The 15,243-nt window shown below is 41.4% G+C and overlaps 2 protein-coding genes across 5 annotated transcripts; one reads left to right on the top strand and one right to left on the bottom strand.

Moving 5' to 3' along the window:
* Positions 1-3,115: 3,115 nt before the first annotated feature.
* LOC308142126 (putative deoxyribonuclease TATDN3) lies at positions 3,116-7,487 on the bottom strand. Of its 3 annotated transcripts, none has more exons than XM_080512451.1 (10): positions 7,213-7,487; positions 7,089-7,121; positions 6,922-6,995; positions 6,745-6,829; positions 5,835-5,897; positions 5,641-5,750; positions 4,041-4,096; positions 3,841-3,953; positions 3,565-3,639; positions 3,116-3,421 (listed from the first exon to the last, which is right to left on the bottom strand). In XM_080512451.1, exons 1-10 carry the CDS (start codon positions 7,264-7,266, stop codon positions 3,278-3,280), a joined length of 807 nt encoding a protein of 268 aa, XP_080368577.1. In that variant the 5' UTR covers positions 7,267-7,487; the 3' UTR covers positions 3,116-3,277. The 3 variants fall into 3 exon arrangements, with proteins under 3 accessions (XP_080368577.1, XP_080368576.1, XP_080368575.1); XM_080512450.1 differs by having other exon boundaries at positions 3,565-3,642; XM_080512449.1 differs by having other exon boundaries at positions 3,565-3,645.
* Positions 7,488-7,755: 268 nt separating this feature from the next.
* fuca2 (alpha-L-fucosidase 2) lies at positions 7,756-13,318 on the top strand. Of its 2 annotated transcripts, none has more exons than XM_080513230.1 (7): positions 7,756-7,997; positions 8,494-8,681; positions 8,809-9,148; positions 9,410-9,620; positions 10,270-10,460; positions 11,227-11,332; positions 12,468-13,318. In XM_080513230.1, exons 1-7 carry the CDS (start codon positions 7,801-7,803, stop codon positions 12,603-12,605), a joined length of 1,371 nt encoding a protein of 456 aa, XP_080369356.1. In that variant the 5' UTR covers positions 7,756-7,800; the 3' UTR covers positions 12,606-13,318. The 2 variants fall into 2 exon arrangements, with proteins under 2 accessions (XP_080369356.1, XP_080369357.1); XM_080513231.1 differs by having other exon boundaries at positions 8,854-9,148.
* Positions 13,319-15,243: the final 1,925 nt, after the last annotated feature.

The raw sequence follows: 15,243 nt of genomic DNA on the forward strand, positions 1-15,243 counted from the left end.
AGATGAAGGCTGAAGGCAAAGGTCAGTAGCTAAGCTCGTTCACTGTGGTCTCGCGCGCTCGCTCCAGTGTCCGCTTTGGGGCGTTCCGTCACGTGACGCGACCGGCGGCTCTCGCAGATTCAAGAAGACGCGCTCAAAAGATTTTTTTCCTTTTTTTTTTTTTTTTTGAACACGAATACAACAAAAGACAGACATCATCACTCTTGGAAACAACAACAATAATCACACTTGAACAACCCACGTCAACAAAACGTAAAACAAATCTAAAAGTTTCCCCGATAAATCAAACAGTGACGCTCATTGAGCGAAGCGGACGCAACAAAACGGACCCGAGCTGAGACGTCGGCGAAACGCACGAGCAGAAGACGCTCGAGCACTTTTAACAAGGTGATCGGAAACGTGTTTATTCTGAGTCAGAAATCTCCGATTGCGCTTGTTTTTGTTTGGTTTCATTGCAATATATGACATCTTCCTTTAGAAGAGTGAATGGGACGCATTAAAAACAGCCATCTGCTATTACGATGTATGTTACACTTAAATATGCAGTGGTGAAGAGAACGCTTTTCACTCAGTTGTCTCTGTAAAATAACAGTCTCATTATAATTGTATCTCCTTAACGCGCATACGTTCTCGTTCTCCTTAAATCTTTATGGAATTAAAATCTTGAAGTGATGAATAAGGTCTATTTTCTTTTCTTTTTTTTTAACTTACATGAAACATGAAGGGGGGAACATGTTACTGGTTGGTTTATGAACAGACTTTCCATACATACCACAATACAAGAAAACCTCAGTTTCTGACTGAATCAATCACGTCTCACAATGGCAAGTACTGAACTTCAGCCAATGATTATATGCTCTTGCTTTAAAAAAGGAAAGGAAAGGGGGGAAGCCATTAGGAGACTGTAATCCTGATTAAAAGTAACATCAGATTGAGCTTTAGGTCCGATGGTCTTGAACTGAATTGTTGACAACACTATGGATCACCCAGGAGATAAAATAATGAAATCACTTGCCCGATTTTCTTACATTTTGGTGTAAATCCTTGTATTTCAGCAGAAGCTTTAATGTTCGGCAGACCTGAATAAAGTCCATTACAGTGGACTAATCTGCTGAAGATAAATACATTTTCACAGGATGGGATGTAAACATTGACTTAGCTGAATCTCATCTCACTATCTAACAACGTAAGCACACACACACACACACACGCACACACACACACACACACACACACACACACACACACACACACACACACACACACACACACACACACACACACACACACACACACACACACACACACACACACACACACACACAATTAGACAGTGTTAAAAGGCTTGGACAGAGGGTGTCGCGACTGAAGTTGGACATGTTTGTTTCATTATTAATGGGTATTGTTTACCACGCTGATTATGTTGACGCGTGGATTATATCGAGTTGAGGTTCTGTGGAGTCGTGTGCCACCTCCTGGCAGTGAAATGCCATTAAATTCTTTCTGGTTCAGTTGACCATGGCTGCCATGTGAGTGGGGAAGATAGTGTGTAATTGTATTTCTGAGTATATTTACTTTGATTACCAGTTCATGTGTGGTTTATAGAGTGTTCATTGCGTGTTGGATGTTGTTGTAGTATGTTTTAGCCTGGTATTCTGTATTCTAATAGCCGTGTGAATACTAGCTTGTAATGAGTGACATTTTATTATTTGGGACATTTTCCTCGTGAAGTTAGGGTTTTCTGTTAAGCATATAGTGTGCCAGTCCCTTATAAGATAAGTGTGTTATTTTTCCAATGGTGTTAATTACTGTAGTTTATGTTATCTGTTAATTGACACTCATCTGGGGGACTTGCGGGTTTGTACTTTTTAAGTACAGCAGGTGTCACTGTTGACTCGATGTATATATCAGTTAGTCAACGTTCATATGTTCATGTGAATTCAGTTCATCTTTACTTTGCATCCTGTTTTGATTTAAGATGTTCTGAAGGCAGTTTGTTATTATAATTATGTGGTCCATTACTCTATTGATTATTTGTTATTCTTGTAGGTTCAGACAGACACAGACAGACAGATAGACGGGCGCGCGCGCACACACACACACACACACACACACACACACACACACACACACACACACACACACACACACACACACACACACGCACGCGCGCGCGCGCATACACAATCATACAATCATACAATGAAAAAACTGCTGTTCCGCTACAAGCAATTGATCAGCTGGCAAAGTGGGTAATCTTTAATTTGAAAGTTTGTTGGCTCAATTCCCCATCTAATCTTGTCAAAAAGCCCTTTAGCAGGACACTGGACTGTGTGTGAGAGAGACAAACAGTGTAAAGAGCTAAATAAGTGACCATTCACCATTCATTCCATGCACTGTTTAACTAAGTATCGTAAATCAGAGCATCAAAGGTTCACCTGAAAACAACAATATCAAGAGTGCAACCCTGCAGCTGTGGAGCAATATGTGGCTCTTTGGTCTCTCTGTATTGGTTCCCTAAAGTTTTCACAAAAGTTTAAAAAAAAAAAAAAAGAAGAAGAAGAAAAACAAAAGTAAAACCGCTAAAATGGTGAACATGACCAACAGCTAAAACTGTTAGAATTTCATGAAATTGTCAAAATAGCTTAAACCAAAAGCCAACAACTGGCTAAATCCACCAAAAAAAGCAGTAAAGATTTTTTTTTAAAGGGATAAAACATGTTAAAAACTTTATTCTACTACGAAACATTGTAAATGCAATACAATAGTTTTTCAAATGTATATCAAAATCACATATGTTTACGAATGTTTAGTTCTAATCTTAAACATCAAATGTATCAAGTGTTTTGGTATTAATAGCACAGACCTGCAGTCAACTCTTTTAGAGACCACCTTTTAACGTGCTGATGGACGGTATAGAAATTAAAACAGCGCGCTGAGGTTATTTCCTGTACAACATCAATCTTTAAACAAGCGAGTGTGACTGATGCCGGCGAGGTGATTATATTGGTCAGCGAGGTGATTATGAAATACTGCGTGTTTCGGATGCGCCGTGTGCAGGAAAAATACACAACTTGCTTGTCAAATTGCAATCATGTTTTTTCTTTATTCCAGCCATCACAGTCACATATCGACATCCTTGAGGTTTTTTTTTTTTTATTTCAAATGCAAGACTTTGACATTTCAGGACTGTGAGATTAAAAACTCAGATCGTAACAGGAGGTTATGGACAAAGAATTTAAGGTTTTTATTGATAGAATGAACTTTCAACGCTTCTTCAAGGTTTGATGGCAGACTTCAGTTTGGGGAAGAGTCGGAGAGCGTTTTGTGTGGTCACCTCCATCACCGTCTCCAGAGACACTCCTTTAACCTTACTGATGTACTCGGCAGAGATGCAGATGTTTTTTGGCTCATTTCTCACCTGCAAAAAAAGAATACAAGAAAAAAAAAAAAGAAGAACGTGTGACAACTTTCATATGAGAGATGTTTAGTTTTTTTATTTTATTTAGAAAAACACTCAAATAATGAAAAAAAAACAAATGCAAAAGCAAAGAAATAATTAACCTGCTTTTCTGGGCCGAGTGCAGGTGAATCGGTTTCCAGACAGATGTGCTCCAACGGCAACTGTTTCACAAGTTTCTGCTTCTTGGAAGAAAACGCACAAAGAAAACCTCCATCAATCATTTCAAATCGACGCGATAAAAAGTCAAGTAATGAACACACGGCCATACATACCAGCCGTGCTCTCCGGGAAGTGTAAATACGCACGGAACACACGCCGCCATTCAGGTTCGGGACGTTTTACACACAGAAACCTCACGGCGAGGCGCTCGGCCGTACCTGCTCGCTGCGCACGATGGAGGGGGGGATCGAAAAGAAATATCCGGCCTTCACGCCCTCCATGGCAACGGACGGCTTCCCGTCGAAAGCGTGGAGAAGAGCCTTTTGGACACCTGGAGACACGGCACAGTGGGAATGCAGCCGACTACTGGACCACGAGACAGTTGGTCAACATGTGACCAGCAGAGAAGAAGCTTCACCTTGTTCCTTCAGCAGGTGGATGGTGGGCCGCCCCGCAGACCTCGAATGGACATTTCTACACATAAAACACAAATATAAAAAAAAGAAGAATGGACTTATTTCATCAACCCAGTGCGACCGCACTTTGTATAATATAAAACGGATTTATCCCAATGGACGTTTCATCCTTTGGTTTTATACACGAAAATCTGTTCCATATACATTTTATTAGATTATCACAATGAAAAATGATTGTCAATCTATGGCAATTATTTAATTAAATCAACCATGATTTCATGTATAAAAGAAAGACAAAGGGGAAACCGTCACTAACAGTCGGTTCATAACAATTAGCTCATTGACCATGTTTAGGTCTGTTTGCTGAGTTTAAAATAAAAAAAACAACAACTTTTAACTTAGAGGTCTATATATAACTCTGAAGTACAAGAACTGAACACCAATGTCATTTAACAAGAATGATGTGAAATGGAACCAAAATTTTATGAAAATGGTGTCTGCTGAAGCGAGAGGTTGAGTTGTGTGTCACGTTACTGATCTTAAACTGCACATAGAAAGGCTCCAGAGTTCGGACTCAAACCTTCTTGACAAAAGGAGAGTGATTACCACGACACCGGCCCTTATTTTAACGCAGCAGACAACACATTTCTTTTATGAGCAAGTAATTTGTTGACAGTGCGTAAAAGCCTCAATCGCTGCAAAACCACTGAACTCCAGCAGGATGTGGTTTCCTCTAATTGGAAAATAGGCCATTTGTTATCAGTTCAGTAGTAAGAAATGGTTAAGAACTGCAGTGCGTGCTACTTCTGTGAGAGTGACACACTTTCTACTTTCTATCTTCCATCGACGCATGTTGACGTATTACACCCTCTCGCCAACAGAACATCCCATGTCGGTTTGGTCTAATCCAGATTTATCAACAGACTGCAGCTTATCGTGAAAAGAAACATCAATGTGGAAATGATGCTTTCGTTTGCCTCTGCTTCTAGTTGATTTCATTATCTTTGGATTGTGTGGATAGTTTGTTTAAAATGGACTATCTGTTGGCGAGCAGGAGCACGCTGAGTTTAGTGATGGCGCGTCACCGTAAGAAGACCTCAGTTGGATTGGAAGGCTTTTCTGCGTGGAACTTGATATGTTTTCTTTTGGCTGGACACGGGTTCTCATGTGTCCAGAGCGTCAAAGACTAGACGAAGCACCTGTTGATATTCAGTGTGACACTACGGTTTATCATCTCAAATATTACTGCTTAGTGAAACACTACTCTATTTTGTTGTTTTTAAGTTAATTACATTTTAAGTTGATTTCCCGCTCTTGAGCCTGCAGACTGTTGTAGCAGGATGAGCGTGATTATCTTCCCTAAAGGCACATGCTTCCACATGACCTGACTCCAATTAACCTTTCACATCTACATAGGAGGTACGTCGTTTCACAAAAGCGTTCCAAAGCGGCACAAAGCAGTCAAACCACACAACGCATTGTTTTTCATGTTTCATTGGGAAATATGTCATTACTTGAGGCTGAAAGGAGAACGTGTTAGGATTTGGAACCTCACAATTAAATATACAAGTTGAGCTCGTGCCACTTGGGAGTGAAACTCACAGCGGGAGGTCCAGCTCCTTGGCTATCTGTGCCTGACGGATGAGGACGTGCCGTTGATTCGCTTTGTCGGTGTCGTTGCTCGCATACCTGGGCGTGAAATCCAAACCAACCTGCGACAGAAATATGTAAAATTTTAAATAGACTTCCGGTAACGCAGGAAAAGATTACCGAGGTTGAAGATGCAACGTATTCACCTCCCCGATGGCGACAAGTTGGTCTTTGTATTTCTCGATGATTGGGAGAGCGGTATCAAGATCCTGTAAAACACACACATTAAAACATCGATGATTTTCATCTTCGTCCTTATTCTGATTCAAAGCAGACTAGACTTTAAGAGTGGGCCACTGCGCCATCTAGTGGTACAACTCATCCTCATGACAAATTACCTTCGGACCACCTCTGTAGTATAGATGTTATTACTGCCGTTTCATCATATTCTGGTCATTTTTGAAGTTTCCTTTAATGCTTACTATACAACGTTACAAAAAAAAAAAAAAAAAAAATAGCACTGTATACATTTAAAGATAATGAATAGTTGATGAACCAACGTCTGATTACCACTCACTAGAACAGAAGTACTGACATTATCAGGGACTCTTGCCGATTTTGGAACCCTGGAAAGTCTTTGATAATCCACCTTTGTCCATATTGGTGTGAGCTATGAGCTAATTTCCAAATATGAACTAATTATTGCTTTGACAGGTTGTAGGAGAGTCATTTCAAGCACTTTTTCACCTGGTTTCAATCATGCTTTAATCTGTAATTCGAGCAAAACTAAATCAAGTGATGTAAAGTCAAGTTTAGTAAATGAGTTCCCAAGTCAGTGCGAATTATGGTATTGTTCTTGGACTGGAAGTAGATATATAGAGAGATGAAACACTGTAATGATATTTACATTACTGCTGTGGGTTTTTCAGAGCTGCAGTCAGGGCCCCCCCCAAAATGTATAATCTGCAATCTTGTTCCATTTCTAACATAATTTGTCTAAAATATCTATCAAGTCTTCTGGGTAGAGCTGCAAACCATCTCAACCTGGCAATTAAAGTATAATCTTTAGATGAGGTGGTACAGGTGACCCATCCCTTCCAACAGAAGGCTTCATACCTGGGTCAGAGCTCCTCTCTGCTGCTCTGGAGAGACTTCCTGAACTGGGTGGACTCCTAAACAGGGGAAAATAAAACCTGGAAATCTGGGGGGGGGGGGGGGGGGGGGGGGGGGGTTAAAACCGTGACAAACAAATGCTAAACAGAATGTACCTACCATTATAGTGCTAACACTTACCTCTGTGACAGATCAATAATCTTGTCAAACTCTCCAGCATGCTCAGCCACTGCTAACAACGCCAACAGTCCAGCCTGCATGAAAATATTAGGTTACTTAACAAAAAGAAAAAAAGAGCACAAAGTAGATGTTACAACCTGATTCAGCTTTTGGATGAAACGTCTCACCTTCTTTGCATTGTCAATCACCTCATTTATATCCTGACAACACAAAATAATATAAGTTAACGAGTCGTTATAAGAGGCTGAAAAATACAGTGATTGTTTTAAAATTCAAGCAGCGGGCTCTAACCTTGTCAAAATCCCCCGCAGAGATGTGACAGTGACAGTCGACGTATCCAGACATGTGGACGACTTAGGTGTTCCAGATTAAGTGGTTTCCCTGATAACCTGTAACCGACTTCCTCTGGCGTCCCGTCTCCTAACAGCAGACGTTAATAAATCTCCAGAAATCCGGAGCTGTACTGGCGAACAGTGTTTGACCGCATGGGCAATAAAATATAAAAGTCGTCCGTGAGTCGTTATCTTTGGTTAATGACGCTGATGGGAGTCGGTCATCAGTTAAGAGGGGGAACTGCAAAATCCGAAACACCCGTCCTTAAAACCAAAACATGCATGTTTCCTGTATGGAAAGCCGAGTGCGCATGCGCACTGAGACATACAGGCCCTGATTGGCAGAATGGGAAAATTCAGGACCAATCAGAGGAGACCAAACAAGGAAGCTGGACCTCCTTGTCACGTGATTTATTTACGTCTCCACCTTGTGTTGTTATTCATTATTCACCGTTTTGTTGTTTCCCTTCCACTGTGTGCCTCCTCATGTGATAACCAACACGTAAAACCGGATTATTTCGCGCACACCGTCTGTTTCTGACCTGAAATGGGGTCGCGGAATGTGTTTTCCGCACTTTTACCGCTATTTCTGTTGATGGTCGCAGTCAGCGAAGGAAGATATGAACCCAGCTGGGAATCTATTGACTCCAGACCACTGCCCGAATGGTACGATCAGGCCAAGTTTGGCATCTTCATACACTGGGGTGTGTTTTCGGTCCCGAGCTTTGGCAGCGAGTGGTTCTGGTGAGCACTTCCTCTTTCATACAATCAATGCATCCTAACCTTAAAGACGACACACGATAAGTGCTGAGATCAGATGTTGTGTTTGTCCTATCGTATCATTGTACTATTATCTTTTCTGCCAGTTTTACATTTCTTTGTGGTTATAAGCAATGTCCTTTTCCATCATGAGTCTATTTAGATTTATATTGAGCCTCTTTGAGGGGACTTCACATTGTTTTGGAGTTATTCTGTATATATTCCTAATATCTGGGTGAACGTTATGCATCTCCATGTTCAGTTGCCCTGTGGTAATGTGGCATCTATTCGATTCGGTTATAGCACAAAGGGGAGAACTGTATACATACAATGTCAAGTTTTGGATTCCACATGTAAAGTTATGATTAAGTTTTATGGTGTTTGTTATTGAAGATTATATAAGTTTGAAAAATTGAACAAAGATAAGATAAACGCAATCAGCTGTTTATGAAGCTGAAATCTCAAACACTTTCTGTTTCAGGTTCTACTGGCAGAAGAGCAAACTACAGCCCTATGTTGACTTCATGCAGAAGAATTATCCTCCAGATTTCCGCTATCAGGACTTTGCACCACAGTTCACGGCCGAGTTCTTTGACGCTACGGAGTGGACCGACATCTTTACCTCATCAGGAGCAAAATACATCGTCCTGACCACAAAACATCATGAAGGTACATGGTGAATTAATTACACAGTTGTTGAATACATGGAAACCTTGTTGATGCATGTGGGTGCATGTGTCAGTAACAGCTCAGACTGTTATGTGAGCTGCACTGTTTCTGTTGGTCTGCTTCTCAGGCTTCACACTCTGGGGCTCGAAAAACTCCTGGAACTGGAACGCAGTGGACGTCGGGCCAAAGCGAGACGTGGTGGATGAAATGGCGAGCGCCCTGCGGGCTCACAGTGACCTTCACCTCGGCCTGTATCACTCTCTCTTTGAGTGGTTTAACCCGCTCTTTGAAGCAGACGCTGCCAATGCTTTCACCACAAATTACTTCCCCACCGCCAAGACCCTGCCTGAGCTTTACGAGCTTGTTGTCAAATACAAACCAGACTTGCTGTGGTCCGACGGGGACGGGCACGCACCTGACACCTACTGGAACAGCACGGCCTTCCTGGCTTGGCTTTATAATGACAGGTAAACTTAAAAGCAACTTAAAAAAGAAATTGTTGTCCCGTCATGGTTCCTAACATTTCAGTCAATCAAATTTCAGTGTAAAGGTAGTTAAATGTGATTTTAATTGCTCCCTCCAATAAAAATAAGTAATAGCTGTATTCAGCTGTACACTTCTATCTCCATGTTCTCATGGACAACATCTCTTCTCTTTCCGCCTCTTGTAAACTTTCCTCCCTGCTGCCATCGTCACCCTGTTACAGTGAAGTCTGTCTTTCTTCGCAGTCCAGTTCGAGACACGGTGGTGACTAATGACCGCTGGGGCCGGGGCAGCATCTGCAAACACGGTGGATATTACACCTGCTCTGACCGCTACCAGCCGGGACACCTGCTCCAACACAAGTGGGAAAACTGCATGACCATCGACAAGCATTCCTGGGGCTACAGACGTAACGCGCCGCTCAGTGACTACCTCACCATTGAGACGCTTGTGACGGTGAGCTGAAATTCTCATTTGACTATAATCGAAGCCCAGCTCCTCAGAGGTGATGATTTATTCAATTCCATCACGATGTGAAAATGCAAAGCTATGCTGGAGTATTTCTGCTACTGTCAGATAATGGGCAAATTATAATTATGCAACAGATTATACAGGATTCTAATTTACTATAATTGATGCGAAAAATGAATTTAGATCTTTATTAGTAAATCTCAATATATGGGATTACTCTATGTTTCTCAGAGTCTGACTGATCATCCTGGTATGTCTTAGAATTTTAAAACTTGATCGAATTTCTGACGGATTTTTAAGCTTTAAAAACACCAGCAGTCGTTATAGGTTCGCCACCTACTGGTGAATAAAAGGTAATGCAGCTGAGACTTGAGAAAGACAGATAATGGAAAAAAGGGTCAGAATTAAATTGTTGAAGAGAGAAAAACAACACTACTCAAAGTATAACCTCTTTTCTCATCGATTATTACACAACGAGGTTTTTCTATTGCAATCTTGAGTTGTGAGTTGTTAAGAAATGGGCAAACATCCTCATAAAAAAATTTTCCGAGCTGAAATTAACACCTGAAAAATTTCTAACAACCCCCCCCAGCTTGTAAACGCACACATTTAACACAGTGTTTGTGTGTTTCAGACTCTGGTGGAGACGGTGTCGTGCGGCGGAAACCTGCTGATGAACGTCGGCCCGACACACGAGGGACGAATCTCGCCGATCTTTGAGGAGCGTCTGAGGCAGATGGGTCAGTGGCTGGGTGTCAACGGGGACGCCATCTACAACACGACGGCGTGGAGAGCTCAGAACGACAGTGTGACCCCAAAAGTGTGGTGGGTGCTTATTCGGACCTTTTAGTTAATCCCCCTGAGCCTTCAGAGTCCATTTCAAATGATATTTTGGGAGGTGTGGTGTGTTATTTCTACAGTTTCCCATCTCTTGATTTAATTATTGTTCTATGCAGAAGATCTTATATCAATGTATCACTTTTTTCACCAAAATTTGTGTTTCTTGTGGTGGTAAAAAAAAATTTGAAGCAGATTTATAAAACACACATTGAAATACTTTTGGATTTTAACCCAAGAGATGATATGTTTACAGTTTGTTTTCCATTTTTTGGTCTTCAGTCAACAGCTACTGTATATACCATTTATATTTCCCATCAATCCTTTGGAAAGTGTGAAAATGACTAAAATTACCCACCTTTCCACATTTTTTGCTAATAAATGGGATTATTTAAAAACCATGTTCTAATAGGAGCCTGAATATGACTTACTAAAGGCCTTGCGCTCATGTTTCAAAGTCGGCACACTGGCCCTAGCAGAAAACAGGAAAAATGTGGAAGTCACTTCACCTGTTTGACTGCTTGTTATTAAATCCTCTGATCACATCAGTATGATACAATAGCAGGAGTGCACGTATACATTTAGACAACCAGCTGAAGTACAAACTGAGCAGTACAATAGGAAAGGAAGGTGATTTAGGTGATGCTGTATGTGCTGTCGTTATTCAAGCTGCTGTGAAAGATGTCATTTATCTTTTCCTCTTGTGTGAAGCCATCATGTCAGTGTGTTCATTCCTGGCTTTAATGTTCAACAGGTACACTTTCAAGCCACAGGAGAAGGCCGTCTTTGCCATTTTACTTGAGTGGCCGAATAATGGATCAGTGGTACTCAGTGAACCCGTCTCACAAGAACTGACTCAGGTAAGACTGGAGCAGCAAAGCCTCGGAAAGACCGATGGGCTAAAAGCTAATTTCACGTTTAGATTTTGTTACTGCCACTGATGTGATTTGTTGATAAAGAAGTGTTTTAATTTCTTCAATTTACCTCTGCCTGTATGTTTATATACATATGTGATATTCTGCTGTTATTTGCCAGTAACTGCAGCTGAAATGACACATTTGCTGATAAACAACAGACGACTTAGTCCATTTTAAATCCTTGGGAATGTCAATACAAAGACTCCCGAGCAGTAAATTCAGGGAAACCTTCGATAATCTATAGATGATGAAGATAATTTTACTCTTGAAAAAAAAAATGACGTAAGCTATATTGTAGAATCATAGGCGTAACACATGTGACAGTTAAAGGTTAAAAGTGACTATTTATAACGACTGGCCTCTTGAAACCTTCTAACTAACACACTTGCAAATACCTTTTTTGTGTGGTTGCCATGGAAGTTTGACTATTATATGTTTATGCTGAGAAATATTAATATTTCCATATTCAATCAAAATGTACTGCTTGGTTAGAGAGCACAATATCTGTGAGGTGAGAGAAAAAAATTCAGAATGAATCCTCATAAAGGCGTCTCACTTCAGATACGTGAGCTCGCTGACCACGTGTTGATTTGTTAAGAGATTTGCACTCTCTGGTGAACTTTTGGGGGAATGTAAAACACGATTATGACCCTGACTTCACATCTAAAAGCTGCCATTTGCTCGCTTTCTATGGCACATCTCTGATTCACAAAGTGCTGCGTTGTTCCAATAACACAACTTGTCATCCTGACATTCCTTAATTCATGTGTTAATAATAAATTAATATGTACAGGTCAATACATAAATCAAGCTGGGTGTTTCTTAAGATACATAATAAGTTAATTTTACACCACTCACTCATTGCCGCTGCAGTCACACTGAAACTTGATCATAATGGCAGTCAGAAATAACCAAACCCTCTTTAATTAAAGGCTCAACATATCAGCAAACTGACGTCACCCTGCAGGAATGTTGAGTGTTGCAGAACGAGGCTGTCCGGTTGCTCATTGAGAGGCACGTCAACCTCACCCGTGTGTTTCTTTTGTTAAAAAAACAAAACAAAACAAAAAAAAACTAGGTGGAGCTTCTTGGTCACGGGTCTCTGCAGTGGGAGCCTGTACAGCCCAGCGGACTGCGGGTGCTGCTGCCTCCGCTGCCCTTCAGCCAGATGCCATGCCAGTGGGCCTGGACACTGAGGCTGACAGGTGCCACTTAGAGGAAAGGCCGCAGCACTTGAAGAGCCGACGACGAGAGGAGTCGCCGCTCTCAGACGCTTGAATCGCAAGCGACGCGGCGTGAATCTGCATGAAAAGTCCAAGGACACGGCCTATAACTTGCACTCTGGTTGTGTGAAGTAATCTTTAGCAATGCGTGTGTGCAGGGACTCAAATCAAACACACGATTATTGTTTTTGTACGCAGCAGTTTTACCGGTGAAGGATTTATGTCGGCGCTCAGGTGTGAACGAGAAGCTGTGAAAACTTTGCTTACAGGGGGTGTGTACATGTGACTTTTTGTGATTTAATTTTTGTATTTTTATTTTAGATGTTTGATTTGTCTCAATGTTCAAATAAAGAGTTTTTTTTATTTTTATTTTGCTTGTAATTCTCAAAGTCAAGTCTTCAATGGACTTGCTGTCAAAAAAAGAGGAGCAGCTTAAAAGAGTTTGTCATATGTTTGTGTGTCTTTGTAAGTGTCGGCAGCTTTTCTCGAGCTAAGGGGGAAAGAAGAGGGTGTGTTACAAGAGTTTCTTCGCTGAACATGCTGATTGGTGGGTCGAGCTGCATGTCTGTCTGAAGTTGAATCTCTGTTGTCAATTTATATTGTGTCTCTTGCTTTGGCTCGTCTGTTCACGATGATTTTTTTTAACATATTAATTTAAATTACTCTTTTAATGGCCTTTATTACTGCAATAACATTGTGAATAAAAAAATGCCACATGTCTTTTCATCATGGAAATGTCATGTACGTGTAAAATGGCATTTATGCTTTTCATTTCATTCTTAGGAAAAGACAATATATATATTTTTTACACTTTACGAAACATAAAATTGCAGGTGGACTAAAAAAAACGGACTTGAACTGGGAATGTTAATGATGATGACTGTAGCAGACACTGTACATACAATATGTTTGCTAACTCAAACACATGCATAACTCTTTCCATTTTTTTAATCATAGGCCCAACTGTAAACATTAAAACATTTTGACTATGATGCATAATAGTATATCTTAAAAATAGCTTGTATTAATTTATAGGAATATTTACAGAAAATATAAAATGACTTTTCCCAAAGAAAAACCTTTTAAATCTTGAAGAGAATATTTGACTGACTGCTTTGAAGCGATTTGTGATTGAGTGATTAGCAGCCTTACAGTGTGAAAGGTTGTGGGTTCAATTTAAGGTCAAACTTTTTTACTAGGTTTTTGCATGCTCTCCCTGTGAATGTGTCTTTTTATTCCTCAGGTACTCCAGATTTCCCCCAGCAGTACAAAACCATGTATTTGAGGCGAGCTAAATTGTCTGTAATTGTGACTCTGGAGTGTGTGGGCTTGTCTGTCTCCTTGTTTTCCCTGACTGATGACCTGTGTAGTCACTCTTACTGAGGCGGGATCGACGTTAACAACCTCGAGATGGGTAAAGTGGTAAAGAAGATGGATGGAAAAAGTCTCCATAGACCAGTTGTAGGCAGTGAAAACAGTTTTCAATACTTGTTGTTTGTGAAACACACGTTTGTCCCCTTAATTATGACTTTAGTTGGCCAACATTAGTGAACTCCAATCTGTAAGAAGTGTAATACTAACCCGGATGTTAATTAATTTTACTTTATTCAAAGATCTAAAATTAATTATGACTCTAAGTCTGGGTTTGGACTGTTTAATCTGCTGCAACCAGAGCCACATACCAGGAAGGCTAAATCATTTCTGATGCCATCAGGTGGACTTCTGCATCCTGATCATGTCTGAATCGTCTCAGTTATTGCAGCCCTCTGGCGCCCCCTGCTGCCCACAGCTGTAACGCCACTCGAGTCGCCTGGGGACATTTTAAAGCACCCTGACGATGCAAAGTTGATCTCCTTGCACCCCTGCTGTGCACAGATGACCCGATGAGACAGCCTTGAGAGCGTCGCTGTGAGGAGGCTCCCCTGCGCCCCGGCCGGTAAGCCCGCCTGCTCGGTGCGCCTCCGCGCCGCGCGCCGCGCACCGCAACACGGAGAGCCGCGCCGCGCCGCTCCCATGGAGCTTCTCCTCCGCCGACCAGCAGCGAGCTGGAGGTGTATTTTGTCACCTGAGATGGAGAGTCCGGAGCAGGGCAGGTCTCTGTTGTGTCTGCTCTCCGTCGCACGCCTTTAAGGTGGGAGGTCCCTGCTCTGCAAATGTTCCATGACGCGCCGATGGGGGGTTTGCAAGGGGTTTTCACGTCGATGCATTTCCCCCCCCAATTCAGCAGGCAGGTCTATCCCCACCCCGGGTCCCCTGCACAACAGCTGATCGCCCCCAGAACAAACAAACAAATACACAAACAAACGGGAGCGCAGCGAGGATGCAAATCATGTGAGAGGAAACCTGCAGAGAGGGCCAGCCCCACATTTAATTCACAGCCATTGTTTAAAAAAAAAAGAAAAAAAATGCAAATCAATTTAGAAGTGAGGGGAAATTACGTTTTAACCTGTCAGATGTGACTTTTGATAGTAGAGCTATAATTGAAGGCAAAGGATATCAGCGCATACAAGAGATTCACTCAATCATTTGAAGATGGATAAAATACTAAAACTGATATGCAACACTTTTTTTTTTCCATATTTGAGCTGTCGTGTTTATGTCGATGGTTTCGTTCTGGCGAGACATTTGTGC

This window comes from Blennius ocellaris, assembly GCF_963422515.1.
Source record: "Blennius ocellaris genome assembly, chromosome: 17".
NCBI classification, from domain to species: domain Eukaryota; kingdom Metazoa; phylum Chordata; class Actinopteri; order Blenniiformes; family Blenniidae; genus Blennius; species Blennius ocellaris.

Bases quoted from the DNA above. Each gene is read 5' to 3' on its own strand.
- LOC308142126 (XM_080512449.1), bottom strand. From the start codon at position 7,266: ATGTCTGGATACGTCGACTGTCACTGTCACATCTCTGCGGGGGATTTT. The intron at 5,751-5,834 runs GTGAATACGTTG...TTTCTGTCGCAG, and splicing joins AACTTGTCGCCATCGGGGAG to GTTGGTTTGGATTTCACGCC. The intron at 3,646-3,840 runs GTACGGCCGAGC...TTTTCTTCCAAG, and splicing joins CCATCGTGCGCAGCGAGCAG to AAGCAGAAACTTGTGAAACA.
- fuca2 (XM_080513230.1), top strand. From the start codon at position 7,801: ATGGGGTCGCGGAATGTGTTTTCCGCACTTTTACCGCTATTTCTGTTG. The intron at 8,682-8,808 runs GTACATGGTGAA...TCTGCTTCTCAG, and splicing joins GACCACAAAACATCATGAAG to GCTTCACACTCTGGGGCTCG. The intron at 9,149-9,409 runs GTAAACTTAAAA...CTTTCTTCGCAG, and splicing joins GCTTGGCTTTATAATGACAG to TCCAGTTCGAGACACGGTGG.